Source organism: Neomonachus schauinslandi, chromosome 9 (assembly GCF_002201575.2).
Source record: "Neomonachus schauinslandi chromosome 9, ASM220157v2, whole genome shotgun sequence".
NCBI lineage: Eukaryota > Metazoa > Chordata > Mammalia > Carnivora > Phocidae > Neomonachus > Neomonachus schauinslandi.
In genome coordinates, this window is record NC_058411.1 from 1,931,559 (window position 1) to 1,952,807 (window position 21,249).

The 21,249-nt window shown below is 49.4% G+C and overlaps 1 protein-coding gene across 1 annotated transcript in view; it reads right to left on the bottom strand.

Moving 5' to 3' along the window:
• Positions 1-8,605: 8,605 nt before the first annotated feature.
• LOC110571584 (cytochrome c oxidase assembly factor 8) overlaps positions 8,606-21,249 on the bottom strand; it is a 24,249-nt gene continuing 11,605 nt past the window's right edge. Inside the window, exons 2-4 of the mRNA XM_044918038.1 lie at positions 20,550-20,613; positions 12,716-12,806; positions 8,606-9,025 (exon numbers count right to left, since the gene is read on the bottom strand). Of these exons, the coding sequence (XP_044773973.1) occupies positions 9,010-9,025; positions 12,716-12,806; positions 20,550-20,613 (171 nt within the window). The 3' untranslated portion in view covers positions 8,606-9,009. The remainder of the gene's footprint in view (positions 9,026-12,715; positions 12,807-20,549; positions 20,614-21,249) is intronic.

A 21,249-nucleotide genomic window follows, 5' to 3' on the forward strand; every position in this document is an offset into this window, starting at 1 on the left:
GGCAGAGGGGCGCCTGGGTGGCTCAGCTGGTTGGGCGACTGTCTTCGGCTCGGGTCGTGATCCTGGAGTCCCGGGATCGAGTCCCGTGTCGGGCTCCCTGCTCGGCAGGGAGTCTGCTTCTCCCTCTGACCCTCCCCCCTCTCATGCTCTCTCTATCTCATTCTCTCTCTCAAATAAATAAATAAAATCTTTAAAAAAAAAATGGTCTGGCAGCCACAGTACAAAAGGTACAGAGAAGCAAGTGAAATTAACTTTAGAAATATATATACACATATTGTTGCTGTTTCTTCAGCAAATTTTATCAGATTTTTTTTTTTTTAAGTAGGCTCCATGCTCAGCATGGAGCCAAACACGAGGCTTGAATTCACAACCCTGAGATCAAGACCTGAGCTGAGATCAAGAGTCGGCCACCTAACCGACTGAGCCACCCAGGTGGCCCCCTGCCCTTTTAAAGTCAGCGCTATGCCCAACATGGGGCTCGAACTCATAGCCCTGAGATCTAGTCGCATGCTCTGCCAACTGAGCCAGCCAGGCACCCCAGAGCCTTGATTCCAAGCTGCAGCTGGATGGAGGGGCCTGGCCAGGGGCCCTGTGCTCTGTGGAGAGGCCCCCAGGACACCTCCAGGGATTCTGAGGATGCCCCGAATCCATGTAAATAAAGCTCTGAGAACCATGCCTGGCAGATATCAACACTTGCTTCCTGTTACCATTATTTGGTAAAAGGGTCAGGGGCCACAACTGCATTCATTGAGCACATCTAATGGCCAAGGTCCACTGCACCAGGCAGCTTGGTGAGGTCCGGGTGGGGGTGGGGAAGACAGAGACGAAGACGGACACAACTCTGCCCCCACAGGGGCCGTGTCCTTCGGGCTGGGCACCTCCATGACCAGATGCTCAGATTCTGATTGGTTGCAGCCAGAGGCAGCAGGACGCTATGCTGACAGGAGGTCCCACTTTCTGTCCACGCTGCAGGAGCTGGGTCTGTGCGGGTGGCTCTGAGAGGTGTCCTGCCATGTTCCTGCCAGAGTGGATCCCGACCACCACAGCCAGGCTTGCAGAGGCACTGAGGACATACTGGGGTGCCGCTTTCTTTCTAAAATAAAAATCTTGGGCGCCTGGGTGGCTCAGTTGGTTAAGCGACTGCCTTGGCTCAGGTCATGATCCTGGAGTCCCTGGATCGAGTCCCGCATCGGGCTCCCTGCTTGGCAGGGAGCCTGCTTCTGCCTCTGACCCTCCCCCCTCTCATGTGCTCTCTCTCTCTCATTCTCTCTGTCTCAAATAAATAAATAAAATCTTTAAAAAAAATAAAAATAAAAATAAAAAAATAAAATAAAAATCTTGGGGCACCTGATGTGAGCCATAATGTCATTTAAAATGGTCTGGCAGAGGGGCGCCTGGGTGGCTCAGTCGGTTGAGCGTCTGACTTTTGGTTTCAGCTCAGGTCATGATCTCATGGGTCCTAGGATGGAGACCCAGGTCGGGCTCTGCACTTAGCGGAGTCTGATGGAGATTCTCCCTCTCCCCCTCCCCCTGCACGCACTCTCGCTCTCTCTCTCTCAATATTTATTTACTGTGGGAGAGAAAGAGAGAGAGTTCTGAGGGAGAGTGTGAGCAAGGGAGGAGCAGAGGAGAAGGAGATAGTCTCCAGCAGACTCCTTGCTGAGCTCGGAGCCTGACAGGGGGCTTGATCCCAGGACTCTGTGATCATGACCTGAGCCAAAATCAAGAGTCGGACACTTAACCAACTGAGCCACCCAGGCATCCTAAATAAAATCCTATAAATAAATACATATATATACATAAATAAAATAAAATAAAAATTTTGTTTGCCCTCTGGTTTTCCTGGCAAATGGATTAACCTTTCACAAACCAGTGCCCACTGTCTACAGCTCTGGCCCTGTGTTCATCTTTCCCCTCTGCCCCAAACCGTGGATCTGTTTTGATGGCAAACTCATCTTTGGGTGTGTGTTGGGGTGGGGGCAGGGCTTATAACCCCCCAGTATCTAGATAGAAACCACGTCTGGAAATCTCCTGACCTCATCCATCCCTCTCATCCCCTCCTCTGGGGGCTCTTCCTGTACTTTTCCACCCCAGGACCGACTCTGGACAAAGTGGACCATCATCACTGCAAATCAATAGCCGAGTAGCTACAAATGCAGCTTGAAACAGCCTGAACATTTTTGGAAGATTGATCAATTCATTTTCCACGGCATGAAAGGAAAGAAATGACTTTCCTGGAAGACTGTCTGAGAAGGGGCATTGCCCAGCAGGGAGGGTGGCTGTCCCCACCACGTGGGCGATCTCATCCACTGCTCCGCTCCCAGTGCCGAGCACGGGGCCCAGCATGCAGGAGGTGCTCTTGAGCATTTGCTGAATAAATGAGGAAGCGAAGACCGTGCCGTCCTCACAGAACTCGGAGCGGAATGTCTGAGGCTCAGGGGTTCAGGTGCCAGAGCAGACACTGGGGTTGGTTTATCCGTAGACAAACCTGTCTGCACATGCTAGAGCATGGGTGAACTGAGGACATCATGCTACGTGAAATAAGCCAGCCCTGAAAGAACAAATACTGGGGGCGCCTGGCTGGCTCAGTCGGAAGAGCACGCAACTCTTGATCTCAGGGTCATGAGTTCAAGCCCCGCGTTGGGAGTAGAGCTTACTTAAAAAAAAAAAGAACAAATACGGTGTGATTCCACTCACATGAGGTCCCTAGCGTGTTCAAATTCACAGAGAGAGAAAGTGGAAGAGTGGGCGCCAGGGGCTGGAGAGGGGAGTCTCAGCTCAGGGACGGACAGTGGTGGCGGCTGCGCGGAAGTGTGAATGTGCTTCGTACCACCGACTGCACTGCTGAGAGGGGGTCTCATGGGACTTGCACGGCCCCACGGGCTTGGCCGCCCAGTGGGGGGACTGTGGCCATGACACGAACCTGCAGTACCCAGTGGGTCCCCCGTCACGTGAGCTTTGTGAGCAAGAACCCCCAGCCTCCCCTCTGGGGAAACTGATGCTCCATAAAGGAAGCTGTTCCTTGTAGTCTACACCTTCCTGCCTTGTCTCTACTTCCTAACCAGAGACCTTGTTAAAAGGGTCAGCAGAACATGGCTAATCGTGTTTTACTTTTGTTTTTAAAAACAGAAAAACGCAGGGATGCCTGGCTGGCTCAGTCGGTAGAGCATGTGACTCTGGATCTCAGGGTTGTGAATTTGGGCCCCATGTTGGGTGTAGAGATTACTTAAACATAAAATCATTAAAAAAAAAAAAAAAAAAAGGCGCCAGGGGCGTCTGCCTTTGGCTCAGGTCATGATCCCAGGGTCCTGGGATCGAGCCCCGCATCGGGCTCCCTGCTCCGCGGTCTGCTTCTCCCTCTGCCTCTGCTCCGCCCCATGCTCATGCTCTCTCTCTTTCAAATAAATAAATAAAATCTTAAAAAAAAAAAAAAAAAAACCAGAAAAAAGCAACACTGACGGGAAAAAAATCATTGAACACAAGACATTATCATACAATTTACCCCAAGTTTTGTTATTTCCCCATTAATCCGAAGTCTGAAAAAGTCTTTGGAAACGTATAGGACAGAGGGCTATTGTGCGGGACCCTTGGGGTTCTCTGCTCTCCGCCTCCTCTGGTGGAAGACTCCCCCACAAAGACAGCTGCTGCCCCTCCAAGGAACAGTCTAAAGGGCCGGCCAGAAAAAGGGCTCATCAAAGCTGTGCCCTGGGAGGGCCAGGGCGTAGAACCCACGAAGCCAAAGCCAGTCAAGCCCGATGCGAGAGCACACGGCTTCTCTGCAACCAAGACGCGGTTTTAAGGAGCTGGGTGTGATGTCACTAGCAGAGAGTGTGAGCGTGGGGACACTCAGGGACAGACTAGCAGGAGAGCCCTGCCATACTCCGATACCCCGTGGAGGATTCCTGAAGATCCGCTGTGCACAGACAGCTCTGGGACATGCAGGGGACCCACGGCGTTTCCTGCTTGAACTCTGGGCTGGTGCCAGGGCTCCCGACTCATGACAGGAGCTGGCCTTCCCCCGCCCCCGCTCAGGAACCAGCCCCTCTGCACAGCTCTCCCGTCACCGTAGGGTGAGCATTTGCGAGAAGCCTGCTGAACGCCAGACACGTACCCACATGCCTGTCAACCCTGCCAGCCACTCGGCCAGCCGTGATTTCTCACAACCCAGGAGGCCGCCGCCTGCTGACGGGCCCTGAGGCGGACAGGCTGCTCTGGAAGGCTACTTGGGTGCCATTGTGTTATAGACACTTCACCGTACCTCCCAGAGGCTGGCGTTTCCAATACAGGACTACAGCCCAACAAGGAACAACACGCAGTCAGACCTCCTGCTGTCAGCGACCCGAGTCCCCGCGTGTCTGATGGCTACACCTGGATTTTCTCTTCTTGGGGAAATATGAGCAAATAAGAAACCAATGTTGGGGTGCCAGGCTGGCTCAGTCAGTAGAGCATGCAACTCTTGATCTTTGGGGTTTAAGTGAGCCCCATGTTGGGTGTAGAGAGTACCCAAAAATAAAATCTAGGGGCACGAGGGTGGCTCAGTTGGTTAGGCATCCGACTCTTGATTTCTGCTCAGGTCATGATCTCAGGGTCGTGAGATTGAGCCCCACATCGGGCTCTGTGCTGGGCATGGAACGTGCTTGGGATTCTCTCTTTCCCTCCCCTTCCCCCTCCCCCATGTTCTCTCTAGCTCTCTCTCTAAAAAGAATCAATCCAATCCAATCAAAAAAACAAAAACAAAAACAAAACCCACAACATCTACAAACAGCACCTAGCACAAAGAAGAGGAGAAACTCAATTTTACTTTACTTTTTATCTCAGAAAACAGAAATATTAATTTTTAAAAAGATTTTATTTATTTGTCAGAGACAGAGTAAATCGGGGCAGGGGGGGCAGGCAGAGGGAGAAGCAGACTCCCCGCTAAGCAAGAAGCCCGATGCAGGACTCGATCCTGGGACTCCATGATCATGACCTGAGCTGAAGGCAGACGCTTACCCGACCGAGCCACCCAGGTATCCCCAGAAACATTAAATTTATCAGAGACACTTTCAGGGAAAAGCAGTATAAAAAACATCACTGAGATAATCTTTATTTTATAATTATTTAAAGCCCACAAAAATACTTTACTTGAATATGGCTAGGGTAGAAAATTATCTTAGGGGACACCTGGGTGGCTCAGTTGGTTAAGCATCTGCCTTCAGCTCAGGTCATGATCCTGGAGTCCTGGGATCGAGCCCCACATGGGCTCCCTGCTCCGCGGGGAGCCTGCTTCTCCCTCTGCCGCTCCCCCCGCTTGTGTTCCCTCTCTTGCTGTCTCTTCTGTCAAATAAATAAATAAAATCTTAAAAAAAAAAAGACAATCTTAAAACCACCTAATATTTTTTTAACTGAACATACATATTTTAGGTTCAAAATCACCTTAATAATGAAACACTTGCATTTATTCCTGACCTAAAGTAAAGTTTATCACAACCATTTAAACTTAGATGTCTAAGATCCAAGAAAGAAGAAACGAGCACCGTCGTTTCTTGTTAATTCACTCAGAGCACTGAAGCACCTCGCAACAGTTAACAATACAAGTCACGTTAAACGTTTTGGCATTAAATGGGATTGTCGCCACAGGACAGTGTGCAGGTTCCTGGGAGTGCGGCTGTGTTAGGTCCTGAGTCACTGGGACTCCCCTGCCAGCACTCAGTGCCTCCCTACCATGTAATTTAATCAAGTGGAAACAATTTAAGAGAACTTCTTGGGACTGTGGAAATGGACCCGTGGGTGCTTGTCGCTCAGTTCTTAACCTGCAGCCCGCCTGCGCCCCCAGAGCCTCTGCCATCCCATCCCAGAGCTGTGGAGGTGCAGCAAGCTTACGCCACCTCCCAGCCCAGGGCGCTGCTCCCACTGGCAACAGAAGCTTCACTTCTACAATTTTTACTTTTTTTTTTAAGATTTTATTTTTAATCTCTACACCTTATGTGGGGCTTGAACTCATGACCCCAAGATCAAGAGCTGCACGCTCCACTGACTGAGCCAGCCAGACGCCCCTACAATTTTTATTTTATACTCAAAGAAAGAACCATTTATGCTTTCCTTCGTCTGCACATAGAACGTATGTTTGCTTTTTGCTCATCTTTTCAAGTCACTCTTAAAAGCAGCATCCTTGGAACTATGACAGCGTCCTGTGGCCTCCGAGCTGAGGGGTCCCGGTGGGGAGAGGACCTGGAGTCTCTGCACGGCACTCTGTCACCCCGGCCACTCTGCCTGCCCTGTGCCTGCCCAAGGCCAGGCGCACTGTTGGAAGGCGGCTGCTGGCCCAAGGGATCCGTGCCCCCAACGGACACCAGGGGTGTTGCACTCCCCCACTGCAGAGGTCTGGGTGATCTGTTTCTGGAGATCTTTGGCTGCTGCTTTTTTTTTTTTTTTTAAGATTTTACTTATTCATTTGACAGAGAGAGACACAGCGAGAGAGAGAACACAAGCAGGGGGAGTGGGAGAGGGAGAAGCAGGCTTCCCGCTGAGCAGGGAGCCCGACGCGGGGTTTGATCCCAGGACCCCGGGATCGTGACCTGAGCCGAAGGCAGATGCCCAACAACTGAGCCACCCAGGCACCCCACCTGCTGCTTTTTTTTCTTTTTTTTTTAAGTTTTGGTTTTTTTTTTAATAATCTCTACGAACCCAGCGTGGGGCTTGAACTCACAACCCTGAGGTCAAGAGTCACATGCTCTTCCGACTGAGTCAGCCAGGCGCCCCTGGAGACCTCTGGCTTCTAACGGTCATCTACCCCCTGCCTGTGACCAGAGCTCATTTGAGTAAGTTTCTGTTCCTTGAAATCTCAAGACACTTGCCTCTAGGAGCCATGAGGATGTCAGGAGGTAAGTTATGGAGCCTGGCAAGGAGAGCAACAGTTGGTGAAAACTCCTACACAGCGTAGATACTGACACTGGGTCACTAAGCCACCAGACGAAGGGCAGAATCCACCGGCTCAAGGGTCCCAGGACCCTGGGACACCAGGATCTCAACATCACAGAGTGTGGTTCAGGATACACCTGTGTCTGAAAAGGCCTTTGCCAACAGCACACACGTATGGTTGTTCAACGGTCCCGCCGGTTACAACATACATCAGCTTTTCAAACCGTCTCTCCCCCTTCACAGAGTCACATACCACACAATGTGTCTTTAACAGTTTGTGATGATGCGCTCACACACACACCTTTACCACCCACTGGAACTCACCTTCCTGAAAAACCAATTTTCTTTCAGATGGTCCACTTGTCTTTTTTTTTTTAAGATTTATTTATTTCTTTGAGACAGAGAAGCAGACTCCCCGCTGAGCACAGAGCCTGATATGGGGCTCAATCCTGAGCTGAAACCAAGAGTTGGATGCCCAACTGACTAAGCCCCCCAAGCGCCCAGGTGGTCCCCTTGTCTTTTGCTGTTACTATGGAAAGTCATCCTCAGAGTCCTTAAGAATTGATGTGCAAAAAGAAGTAGAAACAATACCACTGCAAGTTGCTATTTATTCCAATGTGATACCATCCCAGACAAAGATAATCTTCAAATAACCTTCAAGTCAGTCAGTGAAGTTGATGGGATAAAGGAAGAATTAAAAGCTTGCACGGGACACCTGGGTGGCTCAGTCGTTAAGCGTCTGCCTTCGGCTCAGGTCATGATCCCAGGGTCCTGGGATCGAGCCCCACATCGGGCTCCCTGTTCCGCGGGAAGCCTGCTTCTCTCTCTCCCACTCCCCCTGCTTGTGTTCCTGCTCTCGCTGTGTCTGTCAAATAAATAAATAAAATCTTTAAAAAAAGGCTCGCTCCCTGCTGGTTCTCCCTTTCCCTCATTTCTCTGAGGATACACACAGTGCCACACACTCTGGTGACAGGTTGAGAATCTGAGTTCAGCAGGAGTATGCTGTGAATAAACGATACAGTGTTACTTCTATCCAACTCCATGTTCCACACTGGTTGGTGCACGTCCGCCACCCTCTGGGGACCTGAGTTAACAGCATAGGGTGCATTCCTGGGGAGACAAGGCATTTGGTGGGGTGCAGCACGATGGCCCTCCTGGGCAGATGCGAGGCTGGTGAGATTCTCACACGCACCCCCATTCATCCGCCAGCCCTTGAAAGCCTCCATGGAAGGGGGGTGGTGACATGCTTCCTCTGGCTTCTGAGTCTTCTCCTTGGAAATCATCTTTGCTCCCAGCATCTTAGAAGCCGCAGAAGAAATCTGGGCTTATTACTGGATTACCATGCCTCGCTCTGTAATAGAAACTGTTTGCCAAGTAGCTTTTGGTTAATTCCACATAGCTCATGGGTCCGCAGAGGACACGCCTGCTAACAAGGCCTGGCTCCGAAGGCCGATTCCCTGCTGTCGAGGCAGGTATCTTCCTCTCCCGCAGGCCAGAATGCCCCCACCTCACAGGGCTGCACAGGTGCAAGCGCCCCAGGACAGCTGGCAGCTCTTCAGGGCATGGACCGGGGCCTCCAGCACCTCCTGGCCCGCTGGTCACGTGCGAGCACGGTACACACGACCACAGCCGGCTCCCAAATTACTCCCATCAGTGGAGTCAAACATGCAGGTCAAAGTACACTAATATTTTTATATTGTTCTATTTCAAACTGGTAGAATTCAAAAACACAGAACACGGGTACACAGTGCTTGGGTTTTATTTAACATCATGTCCATGACCCAGGGCCAGCTTGGAATCCCCAGTCAGGACAGAGTCACATGGCCCACAGCTCACCAGGACCCCCACTCTCCCAGTCCACCCTGTGCTGACATAAGCCAAGGGGCCCCCATAAAGTAGGCGTGGGACTCAGTTCACTTACAGGTTTTTAGAACCCTTGTAAAATGGATTCCCAGAGCAGCCGCTTCTCCCAGAAAACTCCCAGGAAACTCCGACAGCGGCGGTGGGCGGGTCAGGGTGGGCTCCTAGGTGCTGGTCTTTGGTTTTGGTCTAAGCTTGCTCCAAACTCTCTCCAGGGCCACTTTTCCCATGAAGAAGGTGATGGCAAAATTACGCTTGTACCAGTCTCTACAGAGAAACACCAGAAGCACATGTGACATCCCCCTAGTAACTGAGGACTAGCGCCCAGGCCCAGGCAAGTCCTCCTGACTACCCTCCACCTTTCCCACTGTCTCTTCCCTTTTCTGCCCTCGTTAAAGCTAAACTGGCCATAAGAGCCTTCCTTCCTCCCCCCAGATTGAGTAAGGCTGAGAATAAGGCTCAACAAAGTGAATGCCCAGCGCACCCCAACCCCCACCTTTTCCTATTCTGCTACAATCCTCTGGTTTTTGCTAAAAGACTCCAAAAGAGAAGCCTGGGGCCTCCAGAGTCCCATGGCATTACTGGAGAGAGACAACTGTTGAGTGATGGGGGCGTAACCACTGGGCAAACAACTGGCAGGACTCAGTGGGGACCATGCTGGTTGGGCATCTTATTTGCATAAGAAGCACAGGACAGAGTACTCCATCGTGAGAAGTTAATTTACCATGACTGCCAACATCATAAAGCTCCACATCCTCTTTTTCTAAATGATCTGAGCTTTTGTGTAATCTGTGTCTCTAAGGAAAGAGTTCCAGAGCTTCTCATACAAATACCGGGATGGAGTTCACAGTCTCAGGCTCACTTGCCCATGAGTTACTGTACAAAACATGCCGAAAATTGCAAATTCACCCCACTGCTCAATGGGCCAAGCTTGGAAAGTTTCCACAACAGAATGCACACATTCCAGACTCTTATGATGCTAAGCCCTTGGAAGCTGAAATGCCAATTAGTACCAATGCTTTTCAGCCAAATGAGCTAATGAGTGCACATGGGACTTTTATTTCAGACTGGACTCAAAGGATTTACTGGGTCTCAGTAGAAAGGAAGGAGAGTGACCAAGGGCTCAAAAGAAGCAGTACCAAGAGGTAAAAGCGCTCCTTTTCTGGAGCCTTTGCAGTGGCTGGATAGAAAACCCCTCTCCTCATGAGAACGATCTTGTTTCTATCCACTTAATTTATGTTATAAATGGGAAGCAGTGCCGTAAATGAACAAGAAAGGCTTCCATCCCATCGAGATTAAAGTTCTTATGCTACTAAGGAACAGCCAGATTCTACTCCATCAATACTATGACAAAGTGTAGGGAAACTCAGCTTTTCCCGTTTCCATAGGGACGGCAGGGCAGGAGGTGGCGTGGGCACAGAAGGGGACGCTGAGGCCCTCTGCTACCTGCCATCTGGCAAGGCTGGTCCTCTCTGCTCTGAACCCCACACAGCACACACCCAGCCCACCGGGGATGAGGCGTGGTGCAAACATGATATGGGTCCACACCAGAAATCAAAGGTCTAGAGAAATAAAACTTATACTGGCTTGACTGAATAACTTAGCTAGCTCAGAGTAACAGACTACACTAACCCACTATGCACATACTGAGAGACTGATCTGTCTGCGTGTTGGTCTCGAGCTCGCCAAGCCTCAACCACTACCACCATCCTTTAGATCTTATTACCTCCCCTGCCTGGCCTGACACTGCCACTGTTACCTTTTAAAGCACATCTCAAACGTCAGAGCCTATCATTTCTCCTGGAAATACACACTATGTATCGTTAAAACCCTTTCTGAAAACACGTAACCACAATACTACCATTGCATTTGATAAAATGAACAATACAACCTAATATACAGCCACTTTTCAATTTCCTCTAACAAAGTATCTTTTACAGGCGGTTTGTCTGCATCAGGACCCAAGTAAGGACCGTACACCGCATGAAGCCTCTTTTAATCTGAAGTAGATGCCCCTCCTGTTTAAAATTCTAGTTACTGGGGCGCCTGGGCGGCTCAGTCCTTAGGCCTCTGCCTTCGGCTCGGGTCATGGTCCCAGGGTCCTGGGATCCAGCCCCCATCAGGATCCCTGCTCCATGGGAAGCCTGCTTCTCCCTCTCCCACTCCCCCTGCTTGTGTTCCCTCTCCCACTGTGTCTCTCTCCATCAGATAAAATCTTAAAAAAAAATAAAATAAAAATAAAATTCTAGTTACTTGGGGTGCCTGGGTGGCTCAGTCCTTAGGCGTCTGTCTTCGGCTCGGGTCATGATCCTAGGGTCCTGGGATCGAGCCCCGCATCAGGCTCCCTGCTCAGTGGGGAGTCTGCTTCCCCCTCTCCCTCTGCCTGCCTCTCTGCCTGCTTGTGCACGCTCGCTCTCTCTCTCAAATATGTAAGTAAAATCTTTATAAAAAAATAAATAAAAGTCTAGTTACTTGTTGAAACTGGATTTGTTCTTGCAGAATTTCCAACATTCTGGGATTATATCTTCAGGCTATCATTTTAAACGTGGTCTTCTATGAACCCCTCTCACCCTCACCCCATACAGCCTTTACCTTCTTCCTGTGAACTGGTATTAAGTCTCGAGGTCTGCCTAGATTCCTCTCTGTTTTTTTGGTAAGAACGCCTCCCAGGTGGCACCCCCACTTCCTCCTGCACCTCACAGAGGCATGCAGCAGGGGCCCCACTGTGTACAGCAAGGTGCACCAGGGCTCAGGAGCAATCACCCTGACCCATGTATTATAAAGCCCTACCAGCTTTCCTACCCAATGGTTTTAGTGGTTGTGAGTGACTGTGACCCAGATCCATTATTCATTGGGAAAATGTTAACTTTCTAACTCCTTCTGCATTAGCTGTCATCCTTCTACAAAGAAAAATGCTCCTTCATATGGCTACCCTGAAATAGAGTTGATGCACGAAAGGTGTGCATTCTTTGGATTCTTTTATTTATCAATTTTCAGAATAATGAGTTGGCAGCCTACCTATATCCAGAGGTGACTGTGAGCTTTTTTTTTTTTTTTTTTTTTAAGATTTTATTTATCTATTTGACAGAGAGAGCGAGAGCAGGAACACAAGCAGGGAGAGAGGGAGAGGGAGAAGCAAGCCTCCCGCCGAGCAAGGAGCCTGATGTGGGGCTTGATCCCAGGACCCTGAGATCATGACCTGAGCCGAAGGCAGACGCTTAATGACTGAGCCACCCAGGCGCCCCTACTGTGAGCTTTTCAATATTGTTATGATTGCAAAGATCTTTGCATATTTGATATATATTTTAATCCACTGTGGTCATTCCTTTGTGCGGCTGAAGTGGCCTCATCCTTGGCCTATGGGAACCCCTCAAGTTGGCTTCTGCACCATTCTCATGTGACCCCGCTGGTCTCTGAGCCTCCACACTTTCAGACACAAGGTGTCTCGACTCATCATGTGCTCTTCCCAACCCAGAACCTCTCCAAGGAGCCCAGGTTCCCTTTAGTGGAAAGTGCTGTTTAGAACCCACTGTCCAAGCACGAGGGGTACAAACTGCTATGGGGTTGCCACACAAATATCTTTACGCTGTCAACTTTATTTAAAAGTGTAAAAACTAAGGGTGCCTGGGTGGCTCAGATGGTTAAGCGTCTGCCTTCGGCTCAGGTCATGATTCCAGGGTCCTGGATCGAGTCCCGCATCGGGCTCCCTGCTAGGTGGGGAGCCTGCTTCTCCCTCTGCCTCTCTCTCTCTCTCTCTCTCTCTGACTCTCATGAATAAATAAATAAATAACATTTAAAAAAAAAAAAAAAAAAAAAAAAAAAAAAGTGTAAAAACTAAGTTTACGGCAACATCTACCTTTAATATAAACATAAATGTCACTAAATACAAATAAGGAAATAATCCTACCCAATATGGATATAATATTCAAGATTTTAGAAAAAAAAATAAACATACCTGTTATAATACATGTGCTTCAGAAAATTTTTACTTAAAAATTCCTTGTAAAAGTCAGCCATTTCTTCTGCATCTAATGTTGCTTTTTGACCTGAAAATTAATTTCAATTTAAACATGAAGACTTGGGGGGCGCCTGGGTGGCTCAGTTGTTAAGCGTCTGCCTTCGGCTCAGGTCATGATCCCAGGGTGCTGGGATCGAGCCCCGCATCGGGCTCCCTGCTCCGTGGGAGGCCTGCTTCTCCCTCTCCCACTCCCCCTGCTTGTGTTCCCTCTCTCGCTGTGTCTCTCTCTGTCAAATAAATAAAATCTTTAAAATAAATAAACAAACAAACAAACATTAAGACTTGGGGCGCCTGGGTGGCTCAGTCAGTTAAGCGACTGCCTTCGGCTTAGGTCATGATCCCGGGGTCCTGGGATTGAGCCCCACATCGGGCTCCCTACTCAGCAGGGAGCCTGCTTCTTCCTCTCCCTCTGCCTGCCTGATCCCCCTGCTTATGCTCTCTGTCAAATGAATAAATAAAATCTTCAAAAAAAATAAAAATAAAAATAAACATTAAGACTTAACAGGGAGGAACCCACACACGACTACTGATCTAATAGAGGTCAGCAAGATGCAGGATACAAGATCAAAATACATACATCAACTGTATTTTTCTAAACACCAACAATAAACAATCCAAAACATGAAACTAAGAAAACAATTCCAGGGGTGCCTGGCTGGCTCAGTTAGTGAAGCATGCAACTCTTGATCTGGGGGTCATAAGTTTGAGCCTTACGTTGGGCATTAAGTTTACTTAATTAAAAAAAAATTATATATATAAAGAAGAAAGAAAACAATTTCATTCACAATAGCATCAAAAATAATAAAGGACCTAGGAATAAATTTGAGAGGAAGTGTAAGACTTACACACTGAAAACTATAAAACACAGCTAAAAGAAATGAAAGAAGACATGAATAAATGGAAAGACATCCCATGTTCATGGTTTTAAAGACTTCATACCGCTGAGATGGCAACACACCCCAAATTGACACACAGGTTCAATACAATCCCTCTCAAAATCCCAGCTGGCCTTCGGCAGAAATTGACAACCAGATCCTAAAATTCATGTAAAAATGCAAGGAAACCCAGCAGCCAAAACAATCTTGAAAAAGAAGAACAAAATTGGAGGACTCACCTTTCTCAACTTCAAAACTTACTGCAAAGCTACAGTAATTAAGATGGTGTGGTACTCACACAAGGACAGGCCTCAGAGTCCAGAAATAACCGCAAACATTACGAGCAAGTGATTTTCAGTGGAAGTAACAAAACAATTCAGTGGGGGGTGGGAGGGTGGGAGACAGCCTCTTGAGCAAGCAGTGCTAGAACACTAGAAAGTCACGTGCAAAAATATAAAGTTGAATCCCTACCTCACACCATATACAAACACAACCTCAAAATGGGTCAAAAACCTAAATGTGAGAGCTAAAACTAAAAAACTCTTAGAAGAAAACAGGGACAAATCTTCACCTCCTTGAATTAGTCAGTGCATTTTAGGTATGACACCTGAAATACAAGCAAAGAGAAAATAGATAAATTGGACTTCATCAAAATTTAAGACTTTTGTGCTTCAAAGGGCATTATCAAGAAAGTAAAGAGACAACCTACAGAATGGGAGAAAATATTTGCAAATCACCTACTTAATATGGGTCTCACATCCAGAATATGTAGAAAACACTTAAAACAGAACAACAAAAAGAGAATAACCCACTTTAAAAATGGGCAAATGACTTGAATAGATATTTCTCCAAAGAAGACGTACAAATGGCCACTAAGAACTTGAAAAAATACTATCATTAAGTCATTAGGGAAATTCAAATAAAAAAGACAATAAGATACCATTTCACACCCACATATTATATGTTTCCATTTATCTGGAAAGGTCCAGAAAAGGCAAGTCCATAAAGACAGAAAGTAGATTAGTGGCTGTCAGGAGCTGGTGGGAGGAAGAAATTGGAAGTGACTGCCAGTGGGAATGGGGTTTCTTCTGGGGTGATGAAAATGTTATGGAATGAGATATGGTGATGGTTGCACAATCCTGTGAATACTAAACACTACTGAATTGTAAATAAAATGTGAATTTTTGGGGTACCTGAGTGGCTCAGTCAGTTAAGCATCTGCCTTTGGCTCAGGTCATGATCCCAGGGTCCTGGGATCGAGCCCCGAGTCAAGCTCCCCGCTGAGCCGGGAGCCTGCTTCTCCCTCTCCCTCTGCCTGCTGCCCCCCCTGCTTGTGTTCTCTCTCTCAAATAAATAAATAAAAATTTTTTTTTAACATGTGAATCTTATGGTATGTGAATTCTATCTCAGAAAAGGAAAAAGCCTTTGGAGAAAATGACCTATCACCAGACTGGGACAGTTCCAGTGTAGCTCAATTTCTTCGTGACTACTGCAAGTGCAGGTGTGCGTCTACCAATGCCCGTCATGTGTGATACGCTTCACTGTGTCTACTCCAATGCCCGCTGAAGCTTCTGACAAGAAACGTGAGCAATCCGCATAAGGGAAATGGAATACTTCCTCACTTTGAATGCATCCTGGCCTGGGGCAGACACCGGCCTAACAGTTCAGTCTCTGAGCCAGTGAGCACACACTGGACCAGGGAATGCATTAGGTGCTGGTGGGGACTGGTGACACACAGGGACTGACCCGGCCACCTCCACGGTGCTGTGTGCTGGGAGATGCCAGCCATGGCGCCCACCCTCAGAGCCCCCCACCAGATTTAAAAAGGCCACACAGGACAGGACCCAGAGAGCAGCCCACAGGCCAGTCTCAGGACACCAAGTGAGGGCTCAGAGTGAAGGCACTCTGGCTCCGAAGCCCCAAGCCCCAAACAGGTCCCACCACCTTGGCAGGAGCCTGGACCCGCCCCCGGGGGTTCCTGCACATGCAGGGAGGCCCGTGTCCGAGCTCCGACCTCAGCTTTAGCATGCCTGCCCTTGCGGATGCTGTCTCAGGTGGAGGCCATGTTTCCCAGCGGCACAGCTGAGGTCGATGCTCCAACCCTATCAGGATCTGGGGGAGACAGCTGGGAAGGGAACTCAAGGGCACGTTTCCACAGAAGCAGAAGGGAAAGTGGCTGACCTTTTACACATACGACATAGATGCACACAGATGGCACGGGCCAAGCACGTGCCTGTCCCCTCACAGAGGACGAGCACACATCCCTTCCAAATCGTAACCCAGGGCCTGCCGGAGTAAACAGCAGTGTGTTCCACACGTCCTCACTCCTCTGACCCTGCAGTTCCTCAAAACCTCCATCTCAGGGAGGAGCAGCTCAAATCTCCCCTAGCTGCCTCTCCTCAGCCGGGCCTTCTCTGAGGCCTTGGTACGACGCCCACTCCCCCCGCTCCACTTCCCTGTTGTTCTTCATACCCCAGGAGTGCGGCACGTGTCCACTGAGCTACCTGGCTGTGGGTCACGCTCCCAGCCCACATTAGAACGTCAGCTGCAGGAGGGCAAGGCTACAGCTCTCCGTCTCATCCATCACAAGTCCCGGTGCCTAGCCTGGCACATGGTAACTATTGGGCAAGTACCTCAAATCAAGAAATAGATCGATGGTAAGTGGGACAAGAAAGAGAACCACCAGCTGCCCAAGAAGGGGAGGGAGGCCAAAGGTCCCAGGGAAGGTGACATTTAAGCTGGGTCTCACAGGATGAATAGGAGCCCACAGGGTAGAGAAGGGAGAAAACAGGTCACAAGCCATGGACCAGCATGGAGGAAATAAAGGGTCTGGAGAGGCACAGATGTGACTGAACAGGGTGAGCGAGGAGGAGGGTGGTCAGGGCCTGAGTGCAGCGACAGGGCCAAGGAACGGAACCCCTGGCTCGAGCACTAGTGTCTTCTGGACGAGGAGTCTTGGGAGGAGAGGCATGTGTGCACCCTCACATCGGCTTCCCGGCACATCTCTCTGTGGCCTTGCCCGCGCACACGGGGCACTAAAGACACGCCCCCCAGCAGCAGCGGTTAGTGCCCCAGCTCAGATGGAGCTCTGTCCCTCACTGGCAGATGGCCCAGAACTTTGGCCCCTCTCAGATCTAGAACGTGGATCACAACAGCACACATCATAAGGCTGCTCTGAGACCAGATGAGCTGTGGCCAGTGTGGTGGGCAGGGCAGGGCCTGGCACGCGGCGCTCACTTGGGACCACTGCTGGCAGAACGGCAGGAGCCCCAGGGTTCTAAGGAATGTCAGGTGCCGTCTTCATCTGCTGGTCTGGTGCGGTGTCTTGTCCAAACACCCCAAAGCCAGAGCTCAGCATAAAGCAGAAGCGTCGAAATGTGCACTAAGTTACTCAGATCCCATGCCTACCAACACTGCAACACGCCACTGAGCTCTAATGAAAGTAAACAGAGGAAGGTAGGCAGCATAACCTACCTCACTATACGTCTACGGAAAACCGGGTGCGGGGTTCATACATACCAGCTGGCTTTCCCACTGCATGAAAACTAACTTCCGCAACAAAAGAAATTAGAGGCAAGAATCCTCCGACTGCACTGCTGCTCTGCAAATGAGACAACGTGGGGACAGGCAGAGCTGAAATCATGGTGTTCTGCTTCTTGCACTGGACATTCAGTAATTTTTCTACGTTGCTGCAGAATATTCCAGTGAACACCCACCAAGTGGGAGGGCCACTTATCTAATCTGTGATTACTGGAATTTAGATACCTCCCCCCAGCTTTTTTTTTTGCAATTAAAGATAATGCTGTGGGGGCGCCTGAGTGGCTCAGTCGGTTGAGCATCCGACTCTCGATCTCAGCTCAGGTCTTGATCTAGGAGTTGTGAGTTCGAGCCCTGCCCGTGCTGGGCTCTGGCTCTGGGTATGGAGCCTACTTAAAAAAAAAAAAAAAGATAACGTTGCAAGGAACAAGCGGCTGACTCTCTCATGTTTTCCTCTAGGATGCTTTCTTTCTTAGATGTTCTGTGATCAAAATTCTCCTGCTTCCTGGCATATGTGTGCTGCCGGCAGTCACGTCCTTCTGGAAAGAAGGCTGGAATGTTCTCCTGCCGCTGACCACCTCCGAGCGCTGTACCGCACTGTCCCTCCAGCAGCACAGAGCCGCTCCTGGGAGACGCCCCAGGAGTTCAGAGAGCACACAGCGATTCCTGGGTGCTGTCCCAATACGCACTGTAATCTGCAGTCACACCCTCACCCACACGTACTCTGTCATTTCTACAAACTGGTTCATGCTTTTCAGCAAGACTGCCCCTGGCATCTCTGCTCTATCATCCGCTGTTCCCGTGTCACTTGTTTCCTGGACGCAACCCTCTGTCCAGCCCCCCTGGTTTACACTGGCCTTGCGCCGCCACCAGGCCCCGTTTCCACAGCACCAGCCCCGCTCACTCAAGCTCACTCAACACAACCCGCCGAGCCTCAGCCTCCCTGATTCCAGGGCCCCTCCCCACGGGCCCCCAGGCCCCGCCCCAGGAGAGCCTCCGAGGCGCCCTGCCCTTGAACTAGGGAGGTACACTGGGAGGCGGAGAAAGCCCATTCACAGCAAGAGAAGGCTTAGGCCTGGGGTGGGCTGCTGTTTATGGCTCCAGCAGCTGAGAACAGGCCACGCCCGGGCCCAGCTCTACCCCAGCCCGGGGCCTGAGCCACCTGTGTCCCCTCAGCATACTCCTTTACAGAAGGATCAAAAGGAGTCCTCCCAGGGCACCTGGCTGACTCAGTCAGTGGAGCGTGTGACTCTTGATCTCGGGGTTGTGAGTTCGAGCGCCACATTGAGTGTAGAGATTGCTTAAAAATAAATTTTTTTTAAAGATTTTATTTATTGGGGCGCCTGGGTGGCTCAGTCGTTAAGCGTCTGCCTTCGGCTCAGGTCATGATCCCAGGGTCCTGGGATCAAGCCCCGCGTCGGGCTCCCTGCTCCGTGGGAAGCCTGTTTCTCCCTCTCCCACTCCACCTGCTTGTGTTCCCTCTCTCGTTGTGTCTGTCAAATAAATAAATAAATCTTAAAAATAAATAAACAAGGGCGCCTGGGTGGCTCAGCTGGTTAAGCGTCTGCCTTCGGCTCAAGTCATGGTCCCAGGGTCCTGGGATTGAGCCCCGCATCGGGCTCCCTGCTCAGCGGGAAGCCTGTTTCTCCCTCTCCCACTCCACCTGCTTGTGTTCCCTCTCTCGCTGTCTCTCTGTCAAAAACTAAAATCTTTAAAAAAAACAATAAAAATAAAATGGCAAAAGTAGCAGGACCTACTTCGTTCGGTCACTGTGGGAAATAAAAAGATGACACAAGCAAAGGACTTAGCATAGTACCCAGCATGGTCAGGGTCTGAAATTGTGAGCCACTATTCTACACTTACTGTTGGGACCCAGCACCCTCTCCTGCTGGCTCCCGCTGCCAAGACAGCACCTTGATGACAGCAAACAGCAAAGCCCATCATCACCAGCTCTGTAGCCTGAACAGATCCAGGTGAGGTGAAGGATTAGCAGGGAGAGAGGGACAGTGCTTTAGCCCAACGACAGACGTGGCTTTTGGGGTCAATGGCTTCAGATTTTCCATGAGAATAATGTTTTGACAGTAGAAATCTCTTTAACAAACAGTTTGAAATGTTATTCAGGCCTAACATCAACAGCAAGAGAAAATGATCAAAGGTTTTTTTGAGCACTAGATCTTCTATCCAAAAAAGAGCAGGCAGCTCAGTAGGCAGAGGGGACCGAATGGAGCAGAGCATTCCCGTCTGCCAAGCACATAGCACGGGGGACGAGACGTGAAAGAGGGGAGCTGGGCTGGGAGCACAGCTGCCATTCTGTAGTCACAGGGGTCTGAAAACCTAAGCTAGGCAACAAATGTCAGATCTGCACGTGGGGAAGGACAGCCTGGCTACACTACAAAGAATGAATGTGAGGCAGGAGTTGATAAACTACAGCCTGCAGGCCAAATGTGGCCCACCACCCCTGCTCTTGTAAATAAAGTTTTACTGGAACACATTCATGCCCACTAGTCTATGGATTTTCCATGGCTGCCTTCCCACAACAGAGCTGAACAGCTGAAACAGAGACCCCACATGGCCCAGAAAAAGAGACTATTTACTATCTCGCCCTTTTCAGAAAGTTTGCCGACCCCTGATTTAAAGATTGGAGGTCAAGGAACCCATCAGAAAGCTGCTGCAGTAGTCACAGAACTCACAAAGGCCTGAACGAAAGCAATGTTTCAAGGACAGGGAGTGGTCAGAGTACTGAGAAATGTTTAAGAGGTAATCCTCATAGAGAAATGGGAGGTGACGGAGGGGGGATTTGAGGTGGACTCCCATGAGGTTTGCGGCTCCTGGGGGCTGGTGGGGCTATGAACTGAGGTCAGGAATGCAGGAAGTGGAGCTGGTATAGGAGAGAAAAACGCTGCAGAAGCCATGGGACTTTGGGATAGATGTTCAAAGGCCAGAGGGAAGTCATCGATTAGAATGACCTAAAATCAGGAGAGGGATGATCTCCCCCCAAGGGAAAAGAGGGAGCAGGAGGAGGGCAGACCCACCGAACACACTCAGAGCACCTGCCCCAAAGGAGACCACAACTTGCCCCCTCAGCTTTCTCTCCTTCATCTGACATCTTTCTTTTTTTCTTTTTTTGACGGGGGGCAGGGGGAGGGGCAGAAGGAAAGAGAGAATCTCAAGCCGACTCCCCACTAAGTGTGGAGCCTGACAATGAGGGGCTCGATCTCACGACCCTGAGATCATGACCAAGAGTTGGGACACTCAACCGACTGCGCCACCCAGGCGCCCCTGACATCCTTTCTTTTTATCTTCTTATGCAGTTACTCAAACAAACACAATGTTAGGAGAAAAAGGACAAATGAACTAACCTGATCCAGCTCTCAGTTCCAGGCCTTTAGCTTTTAGTCTTGAGTGAATAAATTCTTCTTTTTCCTAAAAGAAGACAACCATCAGAACGCCCTTTCTTCATCTTTCCTTGGCTAGGACACAGCTCGAAGTGTTCTGGACAAGTCTGGATGGAGATTTCTAAGAAAGGACCCATCTCCAAACCTGGTTTAAGCCATCTGAATATGGTTTAAAGTCCCATGCTTGAAGTAGGATTTGAAAACAAGATGTTTAATAAACTTTGGGAGGTACTGTTTATAAATCCACAGAATAAAATAAATAGAGTCCATTTGACATAGCCCGCCCAAACAGTAAGACATACAAAGCTTAAATACGTTCCTTCTGGATTAGAATATTTCTACTTCTTTCTCATATAGTTCATTTACAATGTGCTGTTAAGAATTCTGAATCCTCAGAATGAAATCACATCACAAAAACCCATATTTTCGGGATGGCTGGGTGGCTCAGTTGGTTAAGCGTCTGCCTTTGGCTCGAGTCATGATCCCAGGGTCCTGGGACCGAGTCCCACATCAGGCTCCTTGCTCAGCGGGGAGCCTGCTTCTCCCTCTGCCTGCCTCTCTCTCTCACTCTCTCTCTCCGACAAATAAATAAAATCTCTAAACAAAAACAAACCCATATTTTCATAAACACACACACAGACCTGTTCTAGTTCTGGCTCTGCTA